Genomic DNA, 24,534 nt, shown 5'->3' on the forward strand with positions numbered 1-24,534 from the left:
TGTGGTTTCCTTCCTCGGGAAGTGTACCTTGGTGATCCCGCCGCTGCGCCTGCACCCGAGGGGGCTCTGCGCTTCGAGAGGCCTCACCTGGGACCTCAGGCTCAGTCCTTGAGTTGCCTTCCCTCCCCGAGCATAAAATGGGATGCGCCGTAAGCTTGCCCTGGGAACGTGTGACAGGCACCTGGCCTGGTTCGGGTCTCAAGGCAGGCGAAGTCCAGGAGCAGCGGAAAGGGCGCCACCTTACAGCCCTGTGAAGGAGCAGCAGAAAGGGCAGAAGGAGAGCACAGGGCCACTTGCTGGGGCTGACCGAGGAGGTCCTGGGTGTGACCTCTGGGACTCCTGCTGGAATCCAGGCAGGGTGAACCCGAGCTATAGAACCACTGTGAGAATCTTACAGTGTTTAGGTGGAAGGAGAGGTAGGAGGCCCCCTGAGCCTTATGCGCGGCCAGGAGACGCCGGCTCAGACAGGGAAACGGCTGTTCTTAAACACTTAGCAAGAGTGAAGCGGAGGCTGGACTCCCAACTCCAGGGAGTGAGAGGAGAACGCCCCTAAGGTACTGGAAAGCAGGATACAGAGAGATATCCCCTCCGGGAACTTTCTGCCCTCGTGAAGCCTAGAACCAGGGCGGGAGGCTGCAGCCTGAGCTGGGTGGCCTGAGCAGGCTGGAGAAAGGGGAGGCTCCTGCTGTCCTTCTTGTCACCTCTTTACGAGTCTCAGCCTTCTGCTTCACCCCCTCATTGCTGATTTCTTCATTTCTTCTCCAAGACTTAAAGCTTTTTTTTTTTTTTTTTGGCTGAACTGTGCAGCTTGTGGGATCTTAGTTACCCAACCAGAGATTGAACTTGGGTCCCAGCAGTGAAGTGCTGAGTCCTAACCAGTGGACTGCCAAGGAATTCCTACTTAAGGCATTTATTAAAGAATATTTGGAGTTTCATTATTGTGGTAACATATACACAACAAAATTTACCATTTTAACATTTAAAAAATATTTTATTTTTGGCTATATTGGGTCTTAGTTGCAGCACACAGGCTCTCTAGTTGAGGCGTGAGGGCTTAGTTGCCCTGTGGCATGCAGGATCTTAGTTCCCCCACCAGGGATCGAACCCGCATCTCTTGTGGTGGAAGGTAGATTCTAACCATTGGGCAACCAGAGAAGTCCCCATTTTAACATTTTTAAGTGTACAAGTTCAATGGCATTAACGGCATACACTCAGGTGCGTCCAGCACCACCATCCATCTCCAGAACTTTTTCATATTCACACACAGAATGAAGTTTCTTACTTTTAAATGTAAAGCTGAATTAAACTTTAGGTATGATTCTTGAAAAAAATTCCTCCCAAATTAACCAAGGAAGTTTGCTTATGGCGTGTACTTTTTTTCTGAGGGCCAAGCCCCCCTCCCTGTATGTGAAATGTGGTCACTGGTTTTCTCAATGGATTTGATCCTCTTCTTTGGTAGAGAGACCCATAGATGTCTGTACATCATGCAGTTCCAACTTTGTATATGTAATGTGTATGCTTGTGGGCTTCCCAGGTGGTGCTAGTGGTAAAGAACCCACCTGCTGATACAGGAGACATAGAAGAAGTGGGTTTGATCCCTGGGTCGGGAAGATGTCCCTGGAAGAGGGCATGAGAACCTACCCCAGTATTCTTCCCTGGAGAATCCCATGGATAGAGGAGCCTGTGGGCTATAGTCCATGGGGTCGCAGAGATACGACTGAAGCAACTTAGCAGGTAGGCAGGAGTATGCTCGTGTGTATGTGTTTGTGTGGCAGAGGGAGTCTGAGAGTCTTGTGAGGGGCCTATCTTTGTCCCTGTCTTGAGCCCAAACATAAGCCTGTCTTGTGACTCAGGACAGCTCAGAGAAGTCAGGTTACCTCAGGAACTTTTCCAGCTTTGAGGAAGAGGGCGAGAAGGCCACAGTCAGGCCCAGCTCACATTTCACCTACTCCTGGGATGTCCAGAGTCAGGAGGGTGGAAGTCAGACCAGGACTGGCCATTTCCTGGGCTGAAAGTATCTACAAGAGGGGCAGGACAACACCAGGAAGCCTTCCCTCTTCCTGCTCAGAAAAGCCCACTCTTTTCTTCCTCTGGCCCCATGCTAAGCACTCCTGTGCCCATTCTCTCATGTCCGACCTTTGAGGTGGCATCGGAGGCCAGTGGGGCAGGGGAAGAGAGGAAGTAGCTGAGTTAAGATTTGAAGTTAAGGCATGTGTTTCTCAACGCAGGCAGCATTGGCATTCTCACTGAGATGGTTCATCAATGGGCGGAACTGTCCCTTGCATTTCAGATGTTTGATGTGCCTGGCCCTACCCACTAATGCCAGGAGTGTCCCCCAATCATTGTGGTAACCAAAAGCAAACCATGCATTTCTGGTAGTGTTCTAGGGATCAGGAGGACGGAGACTGGGGTAAGCCCACTCCTCTCTGGCCTCAGCTTCATCTGCAAAAGGGGGAAGTAATTTTTGTGACTAGTTTATATGCTATGGCACACAGTGGGGCTCCAAAAATGTGTTCTTTTGCTTCTGGAAGGGGTAGTTGGAGGCACAGCTGCCCTTCTTGGCAGGGGAACATGAGGTCCTCAATCCTGAAGCCTCAGTTTTAAGGCAGCGTGCTCCTCGTGTCTCTGCTGGGACTGCAGCAAGTCAATCACTATTGTATAGTTTGCTGCCCCTACCCCAAACTCTTGGAGGACTCTACAGACTCTCAATTTGGAAGTTTGCAAAACCTGAGAATATACAGCACAAGGCCAGAAGAGGGCAGCAATGGACCATGAATGGCCCTGTCCTGCCCAAAAGAGCAGGAAAGACCCCCCCCCCCACCCCCGCCACCACCCAGGTATCTGGGGAAGGGGGAACATGTGGCTTCTACTCTCATGAAGTTCTGCCCACCCAGCATCATGGTGCTCCCCATAGACTCCATGCTCTGCCAAATAATTTTGGAAAGACAAACTGTAAGATATCCAAGAACCTCGGTTTGATGCCCCAAGCCTGCTACTGCATCCTGACTGTGCATCCCTGGGTAGGGGGCTAACTCCTTGGAACCCCACTTTCCCCACATGTAAGGCAGAAATAGTGATACCAACCACATACGCCCTTTACAGGCTGGTGAGGGGATCCAGTGAGTTACCTGGGTGGTGTGCTATACTGTGTTTAATCGTTTAGTCGTGTCCAACTCTTTGTGACCCCATGGACTGTAGCCAGCCAGGCTCCTCCGTCGATGGGGATTCTCCAGGCAAGAACACTGGAGTGGGTTGCCATGCTCTCCTCCAGGGGATCTTCTCAGCACAGGGATCGAATCCAGGTCTCCCGCATTGCAGGCAGATTTTTTACTGTTTGAGCCACCAGGGAAGCCCAAGAATACTGGAGGGATGACTGACAGAGATGTGTGCAGTGATGCTGGAGCTCCAAAGGACACCTGGATGTCCAATGGTCTCCATCACTCATCACAGCCCCTCTGTGTTTTCCTTCATTTTCATGTTACTGACTTCCCTGGTGACCCACACGACTGGCTGAGCAGCATGGCCTGCCATTTATTCCCAACAGCTGAGGGAAACAGGGGCAGAGATTTGACCTATTCCTTCTCCTCAGCCAGCATGTGGCTGGACCTGTTTTGTTAGTTAGGAGGCCACATGGTGGGGCCTGGGGGTACTGCTCATACCATGACCTCCTTAGGCTTCAGTTCTTGGAGGGAGAAGGCTGGGATACCATCATGGCAGCCCCCATCATGTGCCTGGTTTTGCCACCTGAGAAATGGGCATAATCGCTGGACCCCTCTCCCAGGATTAAGGACCAATTGGGATGTAGAATTTTCTAAGATGACTGAAACAAGATCTCCTATCCCACATTTTCTCTTTAAAATATGACATCGACAGTTTTCCCTTGAATTAGGGTGAACCTCTGATTCTGGCAGGAAGTAACACCGTATGACTTCTGAGGCTTGGTTGCAAAAGGTGACACAGACTCCATCTGGCCCGCCTGGGACATTCACCTTGGGAATCCAACAGCCTTATGGTGAGGAAGCCCAGAACACACAGAGGTGTGCTGGCCATCAGAGGCCAGCCAACATCAACTACCGGGTGTGGGAAAGCTTGAGTGACAGCTGCTGAATTGAGCCCATTACTCCCAGAACTATAAGACAGAAAGAGAAAGAATCTTTTTTTTTTTTTCTTGGTTTGTTTGTTTGTTTTTGGCCATGCTACGTGACTTACGGGATCTTAGATCCCCAACCAGGAATTGAACCCAGGCCCCAGCAGTGAAAGTGCCAAGTCCTCACCACTGGACCACCAGGGAATTCCCAAGGATCATTATTTTAAGGCAACAGATTTTGGGGTGATTTATTATGCAGTAGTCATGGCTCATCAGATCAGAGAACACACAGGGGCTCAGTGACATGGGTGACTGGACAGAGGGCTCAGCTGGTATGTTAGCAGGGCTAGGCCTTGAGTCTGTGTCTTCCTCACTCCAAACCCCATCTTTGCCTTGAGCCTGAAATACTTATTCTGGTTTCTGGAGGTGGCTCTGGTCCAGGGAGAGTTCTCTTATCCCTCCCCACACAGCAATGACCAAGCTGAAACCTCACCTAGGGATGGCCCTAGGGGCAGTCTGCAAGGACAGACATACCCAGACACACATTTGTGATTTATTACACACAACAATATCCATCTACACAGAGAGGGGAGGCAAGTAGTTGGTCTGGAGCTGGTGGCCGGGGCCCCTTGTCGGGGGCGGGGGGGGGACCTCTTCTCAGAGCATCATTGGCTGAGGGCGCAGGCCGCCTACTCAGACAGGCGTGGAAGCAGCCCTGAAGCTCTTTTCATTTGCATAGCTCACTCAGAGGACCCATTTTTGGCAGGCTGACCAGAGATCCCCTGGGTGGGGAGACTTGGGGTCATTGAGGTCCAGACTCTGAGCTGGCGGTCCATCTGCTCAGGCTGGCAGTCCCATCACGTCCCTCATGTGGTAGGGTTGCGGTGAAAAACAGGAAACAGTAGACATTCCAGCCTGGGACCTCCGCCTTCGAGGATCACAGGGCTCCCTGCTGCCGGGTCCACGTGGTGCTGATCACAGAGTCTGGCCTTCACTCCTGACCAGAGGACACCTGTTCTCACAGCAGGCAGGCTGGTTCCTGCGGCCTGCGGCACTCGATGGGAGCTCAGCCCACTTAGGTTGCTTCCCACAGCTCCAGCTATGAGTGATGGGTGGGAGTCCTGCCCTGGTGAAGCCAGGGCCCAAGGGGGCCCAGAGTGGTGGGCAGCTGGCTGTGGCTGAGTGCAGAGGCCAGAGAGGCCACGATCAGTTGTGTCTGCCATTCATGCCACGAGCCTTCGTGGATGGCATGGCTCCGGGGCTCCAGAGCTTCAGAGGGCAGGCTGATGCAGGGCAGCGGAACAGCCGGAGTCTCTGCTCTCAGTCTCTGCTTTCGGTCGAAAGCCCAACCTGGCCTCTCTGCAGCCTCTCCTGAGCCAGGCAATTTACCTTCATCTCCTTCCTGGGAAAGCCAAGCCCCGAGGGAGCCCAGCAAGTACACAGCGCCCCCAGGGGGCCTGTCCGCTTTCCTGCCAGCTTCACACACTGATTGTCCTGGGGCTGGGCTAGGCACACTCTCCGTTAAAAGGCCACAGGTATCGGTGATGCATCCCGTGAAAAAAGATCAATATATTACTGTTTTGTTTTTACAAAAATTAAAAATGTCCATATGGATCTATACAGGTTGTAAACTGCGTGCTCAGGATCACTAGAAAAGGAGAGAAAGACTAAAGGTGAGGAGGGAACTGGGGGGCCCCAGAAGCCCTGCCTCTGATCTGGGTATCCCTGTCCTGCCTATTTCCTTGGGAAGAGGTATGGCCCCCCAATCCTCTCATCGCAACCTCCTGAATTCCACCCTCTCTTGGGGTGGGAGAAGGACAGTGTGGACAAAGTCCCAGGGGCTGATGGCTTTGCCCTGGCTGGGCCAGGGCTTGAGTGAGCCCTGTATGACCAAGAGGGTGGTTTGCTCACAACCAGGATCACAACCCCGGGCCTTGGGCCACACGATGGAAGAGTCAAATCTAGGGTTACTTGGGGGGACTCGGCTGTTCCATCACGATGTAGGGAGCGGCAGGCACACAGCCCCAGGGTTCCCTTGGCTCCCCCACTCCTCCTAGCTTGCCCTGGAGACTCGTCCCTGAAAGTTACCTTATGCCAGCAGCCAGGCACAGGCAGTCCATCGGGGCCCTGGAAGGGAAGAAGGTTTCAGTGACAAGGAGGCAGGGCTGGTCGGCACCTCCCTGTGCTCCACACACTCCTGCCCCAGGAGGAGCTAGCTGCAGCCCAGGGAGCTGAGGCCACTGGACCCCACTGAGGCAGGGCCTGAATGCCTGCCCCGTCCACCGGGGTAGTCAGGTCATGGGACATGATAGCCCCCCTCGGTGCTTCTTCGAAGCATGCCCCCATGGATTTTGCTGGGACACGAGTAGCTGTAGACGGAACCAGGACACCACGGAGTACAGGGCATCGTGCTAGACATCCCCAGGCCAGAGGCAGGCCTGGCCCTGGTCCCACCGAGCACCTGTGTGTCTTTCTGTCTGGCAGCTGTGATGCTGGTTCTGGCAGCTCACCCTGTGGTCCTGAGAGCTTTCAGACATGTGTCCAAGAATATCTGAAGGACAGTCCAAGAAATGGGATTGCCTTTTGGCCTGTCCTAGTCCCTGTGTTTGGATCTGAGTAGCAGACAGGATGGGCTGAGGTCAGGGTGGACACTGGGCTAGGGTGGGGAGGTGTGTGTGTGTGTGGGGGGTGGTGTGGGGGTGTGTGTGTGGGTGGTTGGAGTGGGAATAGTCTGGAGGCATCAGACACAAGCAGGCGGCCTGGAGGTGGAGAGCTGGTGATGGACCAAGGCTGACCCGTCAGTCAGCCTAGCATCCCTGGAGGACGCCATAGTGGACAAGACTTCACTCTGTTCTGAAGCACAGAGGCAGACCATGGACACGGGGGAGCACGCCCCCCCCCCCCCCCCCCCCAGCACTCTCATGCATCCCTGGGAGCTGAGGCTGGGACCCAAGGGGAAGTGGGGAGGAGGGACAGAATGGAAAGGAAGGCAGGGCAGGGCCGCGGGCACAGGCAGCTCAGAAGGCCCAGCACAGCACAACACACAGCACACGGCAGGCCAGGCTGCATACCGCAGGGCAGGCTCCACCGCCCCTGGCCAGGCCCCTGGAACCTGGCGCCCCTCGCCTGCCTCGGCATTTAAGATTCTCCTGTTTCAGAGACAAAGGCTTAATGACGTGGAGGGAAGTCTTGATCCAGGGCCTGGGGCTTGGGGCCGGGCCACCCTGTCCCCCTGCTGGCCCTGGTCCTTTTAGTGGCGCTTGCCTCCCCCCTGCTCTTCCTGTTTTTACCCATTGCCTCCTTCAAGCCATCTGGAGGTAGGGATTAGAACCCCTGTTGCATGGATAAGGAGACTAAGGAACAGAGGGCTAAATGACCCATTTGAGGTCAGAAGATTGGACTTTGGGGCTCCCTGGCCCTGCCCCTCTGGAAGGGGATACACAACATGGCTCCTCCCCCCTCCCCACAACCCCAGCAGAGATGGGGGGATGTGAGTAACTGGTGAGTTTCAATATGGAAACTCAGTTGTTTTTCCTGTCTTTTCTGAGTTCCACTGGAAGAGTTTGACATGGAAACCTTCCCTGCCTTCTAGAAGAAGAGGACTAAACTTTGGTTATCTCAGATATCAGGTCTGGGGGGCCACAAGAAGTTGTGGTAAAAAAGCAGGAAAGGAGAAAGGCTGTGAGGGGAAAGGGCTTTGGAACACGCGGAGGAGATGCAAGGGGTGAATGTGCAGCTACCCAGACCAGCACAAGCCTCCTCTGGGACAGGACAGACCCTCAGAGAGGGAAGGGTGGTTCCATCTCCCTTTAGGTCCAAGGAAGCTGAGTAAAGAGGAGCAGTGACGTGGCAATCAGACTCTGTCCCTGATCGGGCTTCCATCTTCTAGACAGGGTGGGTCCCTGGGCCTTGCCCATGGAGGAGTTACGACCAGAGCGAGAGGGATGGTAGAGATTAGAGGGTAGCCCCAGCAGTGTGGACACCCCAGAGCAGGGCCCATGGGGCCTCTGGGACTTGCAACTGAGCTCCGAGGACTGCAAAGACCTGGGTTGGGGCCTCCTATGTCTCACCAACACGTACCACAGGACATGGCTGGTCCAGGCCTGGGGGTCCCGGCTCGCCCTTCTGGCCTTTCATTCCTTTCCGACCCGGGACACCGCGATCCCCCTGGGCAAGAAGGAAGATGCGGTGTGATGGCGGCTGCCAGGCCCAGGTGCCTCCAATGTCCCTTAGAGAGATGGGCCTGGGGCCGGCAGCCCCCTGCCCTGCTGCCCACAGACCAGCCTCTCCAGCCTTCCTCTCCCGCCCACCCCTGCCTCCTCTCTGCTGGCTTCCTGCCTCCATGTCCTTTCCTTTCCACCTGCTCCCTCCTTCTCTTTGCTTGCCTCCCTCCTTCTCTCCTCCTGCCCCTCACTTTCTCTCCACCTCCCCCACCTTCTCTCCACGCTCACTCCGATCTCCTTTTTCTCCTCGAGGTCCAGGGAAACCCTGTCAAAAAGATTAAAGGTTAAACCTGACAATGAAGTTTGAGGTGTGTTCTGGTTATCTCTTCATCTCTCTACCTCTCCCACCCACCTCTGCCCCTTCCCTCCACACATATCCATGGTACAAGCTGGACCATCCCTGGCTCCTAGGGGACACAGATGCTGGGTATGAGGATGATGCAGAGAAAAGCCTGGTGTCAGGACACTGGCATGGCTTCCTCCAAAGTAGAACACCACTGCTGTTTCTGGGTGGAAGCCCTCAGGCAGAACTGCTAGCAAAGAGCTTTGTGTTAGGTCAAGTCAGGTGCAGCAGACACTGGCCCAGGCTCGGCTGGGGACTGAGACACAGGAAGCCCATGGAAGTTTATATCACCATCTTCAGCAGGCCAAGAGATGGTGCTCTCTGTTCTCTGCGCTTGGCTGAAACTCTTATGCACCCACCTACTCATCCACCCATTTGTTCATCTGTCCCTCTTCCCAGTCAACATTTCTAAGCATCCACTAGGAATTGGGCTTTAGGCTGACTGCTGAGGGCAGAAAACCAGATTTGATGAGTTCCCTCTTAGGCAGCACTAATGGTAAAGAACCCGTCTGCTAATACAGGAGACATAAGAGACCTGGGTTTGATCCCTGGATTGGGAAGATCCCCTGGAGAAGGGCATGGCAACCTATTTCAGTATTCTTGCCTAGAGAATCCCATGGACAGAGAAGCCTGGTGGATTACAGTCCCTGGGGTCGCAAACAGTCAGACATGATTGAAGCAACTTTAGCATGCACACTCTTACATTTATTATGCTGTTTATTTTCTGTATCTTCTGATGTATTGATATCATCAAAATCTTGCTGGCTGGGGAAAGGCTGCCTCTCCCAGAGGTAGCCAACCCTTAGATATAGCAAAGAGCTAGGCAGGGAGCATGCTTTTCAGATGTAAACCAACCAATCCTGGAACAACCTCCTCTATCTAACTTACATACTAAGTCAATATTTTCCCTGCCCCAAATCATCCCAGGGCCAGGTAGCAGGCAACTAGAGACCACCCTTAGAGCCCAAAGCCTGCCAGGATTATTCAAACAAGCCAATCCTAAACTATTGACTCTGCTTTGCCTTGCTTTCCCTAGAGAAATGCCAGTAAAATCCCTGCCCTAAGTTTCTCCCCCACTCCTTTCTGCCTGCCAACCAAAACTACTACGTCTCCATGTGGTCCCATGTGGGGCATGCCCTTTCCTTGAGAACTGTAAGCAATAAGCTCTTCTTTCAAAGGCATTTGACCTGTGTCATCACTAAGTCACTTCCATAAGTTAGAACCCCGCAAGTACAAAGGTACAGAGCTTAACATGACAGGCAGTGGGGTGCAGAAGATGATGATCAATACTCAGTGATAGAGATCTGAACCAGACACCATGGGGTAACAGGAAGAGGGACTCTTCTGTCCAGGTGTGAGGTCAGGAAAGTCTTCCAAGCAGATTCCCCATTTCAGCTGGGCCCATTGGAGTGGGCTGACTTTTTACTTTGGCCTCACCATGTGGAATGTGAGATCTTAGTTCCCTGACCAGGGATCAGGATCAAACTCCTGCCCCCAGATTGAAGTATGCAGTCTTAACCACTGGACCACAGTGGCCACAGTACTGCGGGCATAGAGTCCCTTTTCTCCACCACTACTGCCTCTCTGGGTCCACAGCTTGAGCTGGATTCAGTAGTGTCTTCTTCTCCTGGAACATCAATGGAACCTTCCAGTCAGAAACTCAGCTTAGAGTTCTTCCTCTTCCTGTCTGTAGGATGACACTTTCTCCCTAAAGTTTAGGGTAGGCACCAGAGTCCTTGCAGCCCTACCTGCATCTGGTCACCATTTCCCTTGCAATAGCTATCTGATTTTCCTGGGAACCACTCTCCCTTCTCACAATTCACCAACTCTACCCCCAGATCCAGGATGGAGCATTATAAGCAGGTCTGGCCAGTTAGGGAACTGCATTCTTATGGCCAAGTGACACTTCAGCATTGGCCCAGCTGGGGCTGATGAGAGTTGATGAGATTTTTTTCTCAAAGAGTAGAGAGTGAGGCAAATGCCTTCCTCCAGGATTTGGACTTAGAGTGATGCAAGTTTGGAGTCCTTGGCTCCATCTCATCATCAGGTGGAAATTTGAAGAATTCAAGAGGAAGAAGAGACAAGAGAGGGTAGAGGTTGGGGTGTGTTGACATACTTGAGCCCTGGATCTATATGTCACACATATGGGTTTTTCAGTTGAGTTAGTTTAAACCAATTTAACTTGTGTTTCCCGTCTCTTGCAACCAAAAGATACTTGACCCAATCGACATTGGATTAATACTTCTCCTCCCCTCCTTCTTGCAGTACTGCCATAGCTGAAGCCTTATCATCTCTCACCAGGATATTGCAACATGCTCCTCATTGCTCTTCCTACCTCCCTACTCCAATGGATCCACTCTCCATCCTCAATCATCCTCCATCTGTCATCTGTCCAGCTATCATCCATCCATCCACCATCTATCATCCATCATTCGCTTACATCAATCACTCATTTACATACCATCCACCCATCCTTCCTCTACCCATCCCTCCACCCACCCATCCTCCCTACTCTATCCATCATCCACCATCCACTCAACCACCCATCCATCCATCAAGCAGGCACCTACTCTGGGCTATGTGTTGGATTTGGCATTGTGGACATGGGTGGAACCAGTCAGTTGTAGTCCCAGCCATGGGGAATGGGGACACATCCAAGCCATCCAGATCAAGTTTCTGTATGGGCAGCATGAGGGCAAAAGTTACACATGGGAGAGACCCAGCCACAGTGGGTGGTGAGCTACTTACATCTAGTCCTGGCTCCCCGGGTCTGCCCTGAGAAGAGACAAAGAGGAGATGTGAGGAGGCTGAGAAGGAGGTGCTGGGAACACAATTCACAGCCCTGTGAATTGTCCACAGAACCTGAACTCTGGCCCCAGGGACCAGTGAAGCGTAGGGGTTGAGCCCCCAGGACTGAGTGATACCATGGTTGGGGGGCATTAAAGGAAGGTGGTTACCTTCTCTCCTTTGGTTCCTGGCAGCCCAATAAGGCCTGGTGGGCCAGCTGGCCCCTGGGTGGAAAAGGAATGTGTCAAGAGTCATGACTGTTACAGAAATTAGCCCCTCTAAGGATGATCAAGGCTCATGACACTCACAGGCAGGCCGCTGGGTCCTCTCTCACCCGACGAGCCCTTCTCTCCCTTTGCTCCATCCAAGCCCTGGAAGCAAAGGGGAAATACCAGTTAAGGGGGCCAGAGAGATGGCAGAACAGGAAAGCCTGGGGCCTGACCGGGAGGTGAGGTGTGCAGGGCAGAGGGACAGACTCCAGGCTCTGACAGGCCTAGCCCTGACTTCCTTTTTGTGCAAATATCAGAATGTGGGTGTGCATGTTTTATCTTTTCTTACACATGGGCTTTTTCAGTAATCCTGGATGGTGGGTTATGGTCACATCCATTTCACAGATGAGGAAAGAGAGGTACAGAGACGGGCAGGGACAGGCCCACTTGCACAGGCAGGAAGTGGCAGGGCTGAGCAGCCACTGGGTTTCTGAGTCCCCGTCTTGGACCTCATCCCTGACAGCAGCTGTTTATTCTAAACATGATCTGGGGAGGCCTCGGAATAAAACAGAACCAGAAGCCGCACATCTGCTCAAGCTACATGCTCGGCCCCACTCAGCTCTGGGATTTCATGACTCTGAGGCCCCGCTTGGCCTCTGAGCTGGGGGTACGGAGATGTGGGCTCCCCCAGGGTAAACGAGGGAGATGCAGTGAGGCCAGCTGGCCTCCCTGGGTGAGGGGACACGGGCAGACCACACTCACAGTTTTAATTGGAGAGCAGAGGACACGATGTTATGTAACATACACCAAAGCCAGGAGTTTGTATCCAGGCTGTGGGCAGTTGAGAGACAGATGTGCGCTTGAGGGGTGAAGAGGGGAGGGGGCAGGGAACGGAGAGGCTGAGTGTGGGCTGGGGAGCACCAGCTCTGAGGACACTGGCAGGGGCTTGGGAATGGCCAGGCCATGGGAAGACGCGGGGCTGGCCCGGGGCCGAGTGTAGGGCCCTCACTTTGCCTACGAGCAAGAATTTGGGGAACCAGCCAGGTTGTGAGCCTGCAGCAAGCAAGGGGCTGGGCTCCTATCCATGCTTCAGAACTCACCTTGGGACCCTGCATCCCCTGAAGGCCCTGGAGGAGGACGAGAAAGCCCCAGATTAGAAACGCCATCAGGCTGGATCCAGACCTCCCGGCCAGGCCCTCTTGCAGCAGCCACGGAGGCTTCCAGGCCACTCACTGGCCCTGTGGCCCTGAACTCTGGCCTCCCAAGCCCATACCTGGACTCTGCTCAGCCTGCCTTGATGTGTCTCCTCCCCCCTGGGGTATCCTGTTGTCCTCTGGGTCTAAGCCCGCCACCCTCTCCACATCCCAGCTGCTTCAAGCCAAACTTTCTTACCATGGGGCCTGGGGGACCAGGAGGGCCTGGGGGCCCTGGTTCTGCTATGATCTGGGCCTAGGAAGGGTCAGAGGTGGATTAGTTGTCCTTTGCCCCACCACCCCTCACTTACCCACACTTGAGCTCATCGGACATTGGAGAAACACTCCCTAGGTGCTGGGCCCTGAGCTCCACACTGCCCCCAGGAGGCACTGTGGTGGGAGGCCCAGTGCTGGCCTTGGGTCCAAAGATGGGCCTGAGCCGCGCCCCCCCCCACCCCCCTCACTGCCCTGAGCTTGGTCAGGCCTGGTGGCCCTGTGACCCAAGGCTCAGGGCCCCAGCCAGCCCTCAGCAGAGACCTTCAGCAGCCCCCTTACCAGGCTCTCCTGTAGCTTGTCAGATGCCGACTCTCCCTTCTCTCCCTTGGGGCCATTGGCACCCTGCAGGACAGGATGGCCTTGAGCCCTTTCTGTCACCAAAATTGCCACCCATGGGGCTCAGCACCTCCCCTTCCTTCCTCCATCAAGCAGTGCATCTTCAGGAGCTTTCCCTAAATCAGTGGGCATTCAGAGAGCATCTTAACAGCAGTATAAGTTGCTTCCTGTGGGGCAGCCAGGAGCTCTAGGAGCAAAGACCCGGGGTTCAAATCCTGGCACCAGCTCTCTAGCCGAGTGAGCCTTGTGGATGGACAATGGACGTGATGTTGTGGCAGCTCTTCGCATCTGGCCACGCGTGACAAAAGCAATGATAAAAATGATGATGACAGTGGGTCGCTATTCTCAGCCCTGGCTGTGTGTCCCTTTGTGGGAGGGGGAGGGTATCACCCCCATTTTAGAGCTGAGGAAACTGAGACCCAGGGAGGTTAGGTCACTTGTGCTGGGTTCCAGAGTCAGTGAGATGGAGCAGGATGCAAACTTGGGCTGTCAGAGCTCCCCGTCTAGTCATCTGCCATTAAGCGGAGCCTCCTTATTTCACCTTAAGGAGGCCTCTCCATGTAAGTGGTAGGTCTGTCTGCAGGGGAGGAACTGGGGGCTCCGAGTCAGGGCATCCCGGCGCTTTCTTCAAAGGCCCAGTGGGCTGGGGCTGAGACTGGGCTGAGACTAGGATCGCAGAGTCCCAGCCCCGGGCAGTCACCGTGGGGGGGGCATGCATTCACCTTGGGACCCTCATATGGGCAAGTAGCAGCGGGGATTACCCAGCTACTTACCGGGAGGCCTGACAAGCCCATCTCTCCTGCTTCCCCTTTGGGTCCTGCTGGTCCAGCTTCTCCTGGGTCTCCTTTCTGTCCTTTGGGACCCTGAAAATCACAGAACAAGATACAGTAGGCACTTTCCCTCCCCCCATGCAGAGCTTATTCTAAGCCAGGCCAGACCCTCCCTTCTTCCTTGTGGGTCCTCTCCTGCAGACCAAGTGATGGATGAACAGAAGGGCCTGGCTGGCAACACAGAGGGGCAGTCCCCGCCTGTCTTACTGCAAGCAGGGCTGCAGGGTGGGGTAGGGGGCAGAGGGGGTGGAGCAAGTGGGACTGGGTAGCTACTGAGGGGGTGCATGGGGTCAGGGACAACTCTGTGCTCACATCTCAGGAGCCAATGATGAGAGCCCCCAACCCCATATATAACCAACCATCCCTCAGTCACCCAACCAGCTGCTGCTGCTGCTGCAGTCCTTCATTCAACTGATTGTATAATGCCCACTCTATGCCACACACCAGGGACCCAGTGCTAAAGGCACATCCACAAATGTTAAGAGATACCCACGGACACTGTCCCATCTAGGCAGTATCATAAACATGCGTGTATACTTACACTAATACTAATAATGACAGTGAGATGACTCTTTGCTATTATATGCCAGGCACTACTCTCGAGTGTGTTCTGTGTGCCGTTATTTAACCCTCAGCCCTTTTACCACCTTCAGGAATGGAGGGACCAAGGAACCGGGGCTGCCAGAAAGTGAGTAGCTTGCCTGAGGTCTATGGGCAGAACCGGGATTTGCACACAGGCTCCAGAGCAAATGTTCTGTTTTTCAGAACTCTGCACGCACGCGTGCAGACACACACACACACACACACACACACACACACACACACACACACACTCAGCGACACAGCATCAGGCACAGCATCACCAAGGAAATGAAAGGCCCAGAGACCTTCTCTCCGTCGATTCCAGGAGCACCAGGCAATCCGAGTTCGCCCTGGAAGGGAATAGACAGCAAGGTGGGGGTTATGGTGCCCCGACCCCTGGCAGGGATTTGTGGCCAGGCTGCCTCCTCTGACCAGCACACTGGCCCTGGGTTGGGTCCCTGAGGTTGGACCTTCAGGAAGAAGCTCACTGCGTGCTTAGCACAGTGCCAGGCACAAACCACCCCCTCCTTCATTTCCTCAGTCCCTATGGGGAGGTGTGGCCATGGCTGTGGTAGGTGGAAGCTGAGGGTCCAGGCCACATAGCCCAGGGATGATGGCCGGGACCAGATCCTCCCTGATTTTAAAGTTGGGCTTCTTCTCCTGAGCCAAGTGGGCAGGTGTGAACGATATACACAGGCCATAGGAATGACTCTGTAACCTCAGGACTTTGTAACATCACAGGGGGCCCATTTACGGATTATATGTGTGAATGAGGCATTGCAGGGAGAAGCCAGGGCCAGAAAGAAGGCAACCTGCTTGGTGAGGAAGGAGCAGAACCACTTCCTCTGAGCCCTAGAGGCCAGGTCAAGGTGCTGGGAGAGAGGCAGAGGCAGACAGGAGACCCTGGAGGCGGGCCCTGGAGACAGACCTGGGGGGACCACACAGTTACGTCTGCACTGACCTTGGCTCCGGGGATCCCTGGTGGCCCTGGGGGCCCCTGTGGCCCAGGAGGACCCTGTGTGTGAAAGTCAAGGGGTCAGTGTTTAGGTGGGGCCTCCCCATCACTGCCCACCCACCTCTCCATCCTGAGGCCACAGATCATATAGCCCCCTTCCCACCTAGTCAGGTCAGGCCTGCGTCTTGGGGGAGGCCTGGCAGATGGCACCAGGTATTGAGTAAGACAGTACAGTGTCTGCCCCTCTGCCCTCAGTATACATTTCATCACAATACACTCCTGCTCAATCCCATGATAGCTCTGCACTGCCTCTAGAAGCAAATGTAAATCCAACCCCTGCTGGCACTCAAAGCCAACCCCAAATCATATCCCCAGCAGAGGCTCAGCACTGTACTCTCTGCCTCTCCTGTGAACTCTGGTGCTGTGCGCTGCTCCCGGGCATCCCTTGGTTTCTCGGGGAGGGGACCGTATCTTCACTCCCAAGCTTCTGTCCCTGCCCAGGCTTCCCTCAGGCCACCTGCCCACCATCGCCCCCCACCCCGCCTCATGCCCCCTCACAAAGGCTGCTGTCACCCAGCTCCCAGTTCAGCAAGCCCCAGGCCTCTTCCCTTCACCTCCTCTCACCTACCTACCCCCTCCTTTTTAAAAATTGAAATATAGTTGATATACAATACTATATATGACATACAATATTATATAATATTATAATCACTATAATATAGTGCTTCAAATCACTGTCCAAGGTTATGCTCATTTATAGTTATTATAAAGTATTGGTTATATTCCCTGTGTTATTCAACATATCCTTGTAGCTTATTTTATACATAATAGTTTGTACCTCTTAATCCCTTACCCCTATCACCCCTTCCCCCTTCCCTCTCCCCACTGGTCATCACTACTTTGTTCTCCATATCTGTGCATCTGCTTATTTTTTTTGTTATGTTCACTAGTTTGTTGTATTTTTTTAGATTTCACATATAAGTGATATCATATAGTATTTGTCTTTGTCTGATTTATTTAACTTAGCACGATACTCTCTAAATCCATCCATATTGTTGCAAATGGCAATTTTTTTAAATGGCTGAGTAGTATTCCTGTGTGTGTGTGTGTGTGTGTGTGTGTGTGTGTGTGTGTGTACACATCTTTATCCATTCATCTGTTGATGGACACTAAGGTTGTTCCATAACTTGCAACCTGCCCCTTCCTGTCGGTGCCTCCATTGAGATGCCCTGGTCTTACTCCTTCCTCCATTCCACCCACCCTCCTCCAGATTCAGGCCCAGCACTTGCCTTCCCGGTGGCCTCTCTGCCTCCAGTGACTCCACCTTCTGCACCATTCCCCAGCTAGCCTGCCCCTCAGTATGTGTTTTTCAACTTTACCCCTCTATGTCTGCCCAACGAATCCACTCATCCTCCCCGCCTGGCATCCACAATCCACCTCCCCCCTTCTCTGCACTCATAGGGCTTCTCCTTGAGGCTCTGGCACAACCACGCACAGGCACACCCCTGGGCCACGTCACGCCACACCTCGCCGTGCAAGTCTGGGGTGGGCACCGCTACCATCAGCCTGTGCGTCCCTGAGGCCTGTGGGAGATGGCTGAAATTGAAGCCCAGGTGGGATTCGGTGCTGACCCCCAGTCTTTGAGGACCAACTCCCCACACCCCAGCTCCTCTCCCCGGTACCTCTGAGCAGCTGGCCCCCTACCCTTCTCTCCAACTGGTGATGGGTCCCGGGTTTGCCTAGTGCCGGGACAAGGCTGAGGCCACACAACTCCCGAGTCTCCTGGAGCAGGCCTTGCCACACTCTTCTTTCTCACCCAATGGTTGTTAGCAGATCCAGCCTTCCAGCCTCTGGTTCCTAGAAAGGCCCCGAGAGGCCCTGCCTCTTGCTTCTGAAGGGTGGGCTGCCCTTTTTTGCCTTGGCCTCTGAGGAGCCCAGGGCCACATGGGCCCATTTACGGTGGCTCTCTCAGCATCGTGTGGGACTCCACACAGTACTGATTTCCACATTAGGTAGCTGGTGACGTTATCTAATATGTGTTAAGTCTCTGTGTTAAGCTACCCCTGGTCCCTTGTGTAAAAAAGTGTGCAAAGTGAGCGGATATTCCCCCAGGAAAGGAATGCTAAGGGTCCACCACGAACGCTACCTTAAGCGCGTCCAAGATTCTGCCATCGTAGTCAATTACCACCGTGTCTCCTTGTTCACCCTTGAGGCCTGGGGGACCCTGAGGCAGGAAGAGGAGGAAGAATTTCAGGGAAGAGCATGCTGGGCATTTTTGTTTTACCCCGAGAACCTAGTAACTGGGGCTGCATACAGGCCTGTGAACTGTGGGCCAGGTCTCAGCTGGACCCTGGGCAGCCCCCAGCATGGTGTCTTCTCGAATTCTCTCAGGAACTGGCACCCTGGCTCACTGAGTGAGCTTTCTGCGGGCCAGGCAGGGGGTTACATGAGGGAGAGGGGAGGCCTGGGGCCGGCTGAGGAGCACACCTCCACCAGGTCTGGAGGTGGCTGTGATCCGCCTTCGCGTGAGAACCGAAGCCCACGGAGGCTCGTCCTTGAGAGAAAACGGAGAGCCTGACTTTGATATGAAGTGCTTCAGATTTTTAAATGTTGGCAAACAAAAACTCCCAAACCCTCCCAAACACCGTGCAGGCCAACTACAGACCTGCCAGCTGGAGGCTGCCCTCGTACCTCAGTTTCCTAACCTTGGGGGGAGGCTGCACGCATCAGGTGCTGACACTCCCATTCACTCCCGGTTCTGAGTCCACACCCACCCACGCACATGTCCACACGTATGTGTCTGCACATGCACTTGTCGACACAGGCAGACGTGTGCCCTGCTGTGGGCCTCACCTTTCCCCTCTGAACCTCCCCTCGCCCCTGGACTCCTCTGCTAGAGCAGCAGGGGACGTGAGCACTCCGGTCAGGCTTGAGGCCGGCTGCACCGGAGAAGAGACCTAGCCACAGCCTCACTTGCCAGCTGCCTCCACGGTCATGGCCTTTATGGAACCATAAGGTGTGCACTGAACTGCCACACTCAGTGCTTAACCCAATTCCCCGGCCATCTGCACCACCAGGCTGCCAGCTTAGACCTTTGTCTTGGAGGAGGGAGGCGGCCTGTGGGAGCATGAGGGGGATGTGATTGCTCGAGATCACAGGGCCAAGAACAAGGTGTGCTGATAGGGGCTCATCACGAAAGATCTGGGACCAGCTGTGGTGGCTGCGCTCCAGCGACAGAGGTGAATTGGGAAGTGGGGCTGGGGGAAAGGCAAGGCCCCCATATGTCATGTAGGATAACGCCATCCATGACATATTGAAGTCTATGTTGAATGTGCCAAGGAAAAGAGTCTAGGAGGGCAGACACTTGACTGGGGAGGAGGAGAAGAGGGAGGAGGATGGGACTCTTCTTTCCACATCCACAATTGAACATTTTACCCAAAGCATGTATTAAGGATTAAACAGCAAACAAACAAACAAAAACAACCCAATCCACTAATGAAATATTAGTATTAAAAAAAAAAAAGACTCCAAGTTCTTGGAGCACCACTGCTGCTCTGGGGTATCTGGGGACGGGGACTTCGGAAGGAATCAGGTCCCTGGATCTCACTGGCGTGGCTGGGGTGGGGGGACTGCTTACCCGCTGTCCCGCTGCTCCATCAGTGCCTGGGTGGCCGGGCTCCCCCTGTGGAGACACGTGGCTGCGGCCAGGTGTGTATGGCTGAAGCCAAAAGTTCCCCTGCCCCCTCCAGTCCCCTCTTCCCCAAAGAGCACAGGGCTGAATGGCTGTGACTGGCATCTCCCAAGTTGAGGGAGGAACTGTGGGACCCTCCTCTGACCCCTTCTTGTGTAGACAAGATGGGCCACTGAGGCCCAGGTGCCCAAGGCTACACGGTGAAGGCCTTGTCACTACTTGAGACCACCTGCCACCTGACTCCAGGCCAGCCTCTGGTTGCCAGGGCCCAGACCTTTGGGCCGGGGACCTTCTGGACTCCCAGCTCAAAAGGGTAGAATGGAGGTGAAACCAGCCTCCTCCGGGATGGGCCTTCGGGAACCAGAGCAGCTCACATGATGTCACCTTGGGCTCCAGGGCTCTGTCTGTGCCTTTCTCTACCTGAGGCCCCCTTGCTCCCTGACTGGCCCTGCAACAGAGGCATCTGCTGTGGAGCTTCCAGGCTCTGTGGGCTTCCAGAGGAGGTCCTGAGAACCTGCCCGAGCCTGCCCTGGGGTGGGGGTGGTGAGTTCAGCACAGCCCCAAGGACTCAGGCCCCAGGCCCCCTTCTGCTTTGGTTGGAGAAGCTCAGGGGCTCAGTCAGGTTAGAAGAAGCCTGGCCAGGATTTGGCTGTTGTCTTAAGGGGATGAGGAACCAGGGAACACAGCCAGTTCCTGGCTCGGGGGAAGGGCAGAGTGGGGCCACCTGAGATGGGAGCCAGAGGACTTGAGGGTGTAAGGGGAGGCCAGTGGCCTGGATGATTTGCCAGGCCTGTTGGTGAGTGGGACCCTGGCCTTCCTGCTGGCCTCCCTCTGACCTGCCCTGGTCATCAGCCCACATGCCTGTGATGTAAAAGGGTTGGGTAGGCGCTTCACCAGGCAGGTGGGAACTGGGGAGATGGGAGGCAGGGGGACCACTGGAGGAGGGACGTGTACCTACCTTGGGCCCTGGGGGTCCAGAGAGCCCTGGTTGGCCTGGTATCCCGTCATCCCCCTAAGAGAGAACAGTGGAGGCTGCAGCCTTCAGACTTGGATGCATTGGCTGGGTCCTCTGGCAGTCAGCTGGCCATCCCCCCTCTGCACTTCCTAGCACACCAGTCCTCTCCTGGTAATGGCACTGATCACACTGGGTCAGCAGGGCAGTGCTCCCTACCCTCCTTTTCCCTCTAGGGCAGGGGTGGGGTAAGACCCACTTCTGTCCCCTGTCCCCACAAGCTGAGTAGGTGTGTGCAAAAGGAATGGATCGGCTGAAGGAGAGGTAATTCATTCCCTCCGTCAACAAACATCTCTGAGCACCCTCTGCAGACCAGGCAGACAATATTCCTGCTCAGTGGGTCAGAGGAGACCAAGGGCCAGGAAATATCCAGATAAATTCATAGCCTCATGTTGGGTAGTGGATGTGCCAGGAAGAGAATATAAAGGAATGGCGGGATAGAGAGGGACTCAGGGGGAGTGTGGGCTTCAGGAGATGGCTGGGGACGGCTCTTCGGAGGAGGGCACAGCTATGCTGAGAACAGTATGAGGAGGAGGAGGCCCGTCCATGGGAAACAATGGGGGAAGATCAATCTGGGTCAGTGGTTCCCAAACCCAAGTGCATGTTAGCACCTGAGGGCGGCTTGAACAGAGCATGTCCACCTCTAGTGTCTCTGACTCAGTGCCTTTGGGCCCCAAACACGCGGGTCTAATGAGGCCCAATGATGATGATGATGATACTGCTGGTCCAGGGATCACACTTTGAGAACCAATTTGATGTGGGAACGAATGATGTGCCTGAGTAATTCTATGTGTTTGATGTATTTCTCTAAGAATGAGTGAATGAATGAATGAATGAATGAATGTGATCCTGGCTTCTGAGACAGGTAAGAGCAGCTACCCACAGCGAGGACTTGGGTTTGGTCCTGCTGTGCCCAGCCCCTGCTTTTATCTCCAGCCACTTCCCACATCCCTGCCAAGAAGGCCCTCCACAGACGCCCCCATCTTCTTCCCAGAAACACTGGGCTCACCCTGGTCAGATCCACCTGGACACCAGGCTCCTCCTCTACTGGTAGAAGTGGCTCTGATGACCTCCACCCAGCATAGCCCATAGACCCTGAGCTCCTCAGAGAGATTCGCACGGGTGATGGGGCTGATAGTCCTGGACTCCACTCTGACCTGGTCCTTCCCAAGCTGAGTGATCCTGGGCAAGTCACTGCTCATGGGGGCTGTGATGCCCCCAGTCTCAGAAGGTGGTTCGAGATTAGAGGGAATGCATTGAAGGCCCTCGGCTCCCAGAAGATGCTCACTAAAGATAGCTCCTTCCCCCCACTTTCTCTCCTGCCCAGTCCAGGGGCCCTGGCTCCTGGAGGAGGACCATAGCCTGCCTTCCACCTGGCAGGTGCTGCTCAAGGAAGGAAGAAAAGAGAGCTGACAAGCTAATGGGTTTTATTATTCAATCCTCACAACCTGCTGTGAAGGTAAGGTAGGAAAAATCTATCATAATCTCATTTGACAGGGCAGTAAACTGAGGCCCAGAGAGGAGATGAAGTCACTTGTTCAAGGTTATAGAACTTGGTCTTCTAACCCTGCTGCTTTGGTTTCAGTGGGGGAGGAGGAGGAGAAAGTGGTGGGCTGAAGGAGCCTCCTATGCCCAGGCCTGAGACAGGAGTGAGAGGCACTCACCTTGGGCCCTGGGGGTCCACTTGGGCCCTGGAACAAGAGAAGAAAGGGTGTTAGACATCATCCCAGAGGCTGCACCTGGGCTGTCTTCCTTAACATCCTTGTTTTATAAAGGGTGACATCAAGTCCCAGAGGGTGGCAGAGCTGTCTCTGGAACCCAGCTGAGCCACCTGTTCGTATCTTGGACAGAAATCTGCATTAGATCCCAAGCCTTGATGAGTGGACTGCAGGCTCTCTCCCAGGGGTGTGGGGTTGTGAGAATTTTGCTGGGGTTGGGGTCCTGGCCCATCTGCTCCCCAATGGTGGGGAGGGGGGCAAGAGCCCAGGTATGAATGCTGGGCTGCACGCCCAGTCCCTCTGTGGGTGTGCAGGGGAGAAGAGCTTCTGGGCTTTGAACCACGGTCCTGCCTGCCCAGGCCTCTGAAATGCCCTGGATACTGACCGTTGCACCATCTTGTCCAGCTGCTCCTTTGGGACCCTGAGGAGGCATAAGAGAAGAGCACTGAGGTGGGGTGAGGTGGGGGTGTCACAATCGCCTGAGTCTGTATCTCCTGCCAGATCCCGGGCTGGGGCTGCAAGTACATTCTCTCATGCAAGTACATTTTTGTCCTTGCCAAACCTCTGAAAAGTGGGTATCACTGTCCTCACCTCACAGATGAGAAAGCTGAGGCTCAGGGAGTTATGTGCCCAGCACGACAAGGAATCGGTGAGCCCGTTGAGTAGTTGCCCTGCTAGAGAACCCTGGAGGCAGTCTAGGGGAGGTGCCAGCTCTGCAGTGGAGGGGAAGCATGGTCCCACCTGAGCCCCTGGGGGAAGGAAAGGGGGCGGTACAATGGGGTCTGACCCTGCTGTTTGGGTTAGGACTAAGGGAGGACAACAGTGGCTTCATACTAGGGAGAAAGAGAGAGAGAGATGGAAAGAAAAGAGAGAGAGAGGGAGAAGAGGCTGGTAGAGAGCTGCAGAGACAGGGTCTCAGGGTCAGGATTGGGACTGAGATTATAACCAAGGTCAGAATCTATATGCAGTTAGAGAGTGGGATTAAGAGTTGGGTCAGAGTCTGTAGGTGTGAGTTAGGGTTTGGATAACAGTCTGAACTGGGAGTGTGGATCTGGATTTGGAAATGAGTTTGGGGTCAGACCTGGGTTTGATCCCTGGGTTGGGAAGATCTCCTGGAGAAGGAAATGGCAACCCACCCCAGTGTTCTTGGCTGGGAAGTCCCATGGACAGAGGAGCCTGGCGGGCTACAGTCCATGGGGTCACAAAGAATCTGACATGACTGAGCGACTAACACTTTCTCTTTCTCTTGGGATCAAGGCCTACGTTGGGGTCAAGGACCTGGCTTGTGTTAGATTAAGGTGTGATTGGAGTAGGAGTCTGGGCTGGGGCTGGGGACAGGATAGGGTGGGGGCTGGTTCTGGGATCAGGGTTGGGAGGTTTGGTAACCACATCCCGTGTGGTCCAGCTACACGCTCGCTCTTACCACTGGGCCTGGTGCTCCCCTGGGGCCATCTTTCCCAGTGTCGCCGGGAGGGCCCCGGGCCCCAGGGGGTCCTGGGGGCCCTGGAGGCCCAGCAGCTCCATCTTGCCCGGGATCTCCCTGAAAGAGATGGGGCCAGCATGACTCTGAGGGTGGGCGGAGGGAGTTCTGGCCTCCAGAGAGAGGAGAGAGAGAGAGGCCTCCTCATAGGGGCGGCCAGATGCCTTCGCCTTCCCAGCATGTGGCCAGCTTGGAGGGAAGGGCCTTGTTACTGGGCCTCTTGCTACTTCTTGGTATACAAAGGGACAGGACAGGTCCCTTGGTGTATAAAGGGACATGACCTACACCTCTGCATAAGAGGCCAGTAGGATCTCGTACCCTCCACAGTATGCATCATTGCTCCAGCTGTCAGTGCCTGAAGCCCGGCTACGGAGTTTAGGTGAGAGGTGAGACATATCAGGTGTGGGACAAAACACATGTGCCCAAACAGCTCCCTTCCCCTTAGAAGGGAGGGGACTGTTTGCCTCCTGAAAGACCTTCCTGGTCGCTCAGCTCCGGCTTTATTAAGTGCTAGAGGCACACTCTCAGGCATTGGTCCCAGAGAAACACTGAAAATATTGAAAATTAGAAACATGTCCACACAAAAACCCATACGTGAACGTTCACAGCAGCTTTATTCACAATAATGCCTCACGAGAAACAATCCAGATGTCCTTCAATGGTTAATGGTTAACCAACTGGGATCCATCCATATCACGGAACACTGCTCAGCAATAAACAAAAAGAACCAGGGCACTGACACAAGCAACAGCATGGATGCGTCCCAGGAGATTCATGTGGAGTGAAAAAAGTCAGTCTCAAAGATAGCTACT

At 54.4% G+C, this 24,534-nt stretch overlaps 1 protein-coding gene and 1 non-coding gene across 2 annotated transcripts in view; both read right to left on the bottom strand.

The window, feature by feature from the left end:
* Positions 1-4,219: 4,219 nt before the first annotated feature.
* TRNAE-UUC (transfer RNA glutamic acid (anticodon UUC)) lies at positions 4,220-4,291 on the bottom strand. Its single transcript has one exon. It is a non-coding gene; the product is annotated as a tRNA-Glu (tRNA).
* A 290-nt stretch (positions 4,292-4,581) lies between these two features.
* Positions 4,582-24,534, bottom strand: part of COL23A1 (collagen type XXIII alpha 1 chain) — a 378,625-nt gene continuing 358,672 nt past the window's right edge. Inside the window, exons 9-27 of the mRNA XM_065918326.1 lie at positions 23,666-23,782; positions 22,628-22,663; positions 22,189-22,215; positions 20,471-20,524; positions 19,459-19,503; positions 17,968-18,045; positions 15,828-15,881; positions 15,172-15,216; positions 14,228-14,317; positions 13,398-13,460; positions 13,042-13,098; positions 12,750-12,776; positions 11,749-11,811; positions 11,611-11,664; positions 11,402-11,428; positions 8,522-8,575; positions 8,168-8,254; positions 6,176-6,214; positions 4,582-5,735 (exon numbers count right to left, since the gene is read on the bottom strand). Coding sequence (XP_065774398.1) covers positions 5,733-5,735; positions 6,176-6,214; positions 8,168-8,254; positions 8,522-8,575; positions 11,402-11,428; positions 11,611-11,664; positions 11,749-11,811; positions 12,750-12,776; positions 13,042-13,098; positions 13,398-13,460; positions 14,228-14,317; positions 15,172-15,216; positions 15,828-15,881; positions 17,968-18,045; positions 19,459-19,503; positions 20,471-20,524; positions 22,189-22,215; positions 22,628-22,663; positions 23,666-23,782 — 1,020 coding nt within the window. The 3' untranslated portion in view covers positions 4,582-5,732. The remainder of the gene's footprint in view (positions 5,736-6,175; positions 6,215-8,167; positions 8,255-8,521; positions 8,576-11,401; positions 11,429-11,610; positions 11,665-11,748; positions 11,812-12,749; positions 12,777-13,041; positions 13,099-13,397; positions 13,461-14,227; positions 14,318-15,171; positions 15,217-15,827; positions 15,882-17,967; positions 18,046-19,458; positions 19,504-20,470; positions 20,525-22,188; positions 22,216-22,627; positions 22,664-23,665; positions 23,783-24,534) is intronic.

The sequence above is a fragment of the Muntiacus reevesi genome, chromosome 1, assembly GCF_963930625.1.
Source record: "Muntiacus reevesi chromosome 1, mMunRee1.1, whole genome shotgun sequence".
In the NCBI taxonomy this organism is placed as follows: domain Eukaryota; kingdom Metazoa; phylum Chordata; class Mammalia; order Artiodactyla; family Cervidae; genus Muntiacus; species Muntiacus reevesi.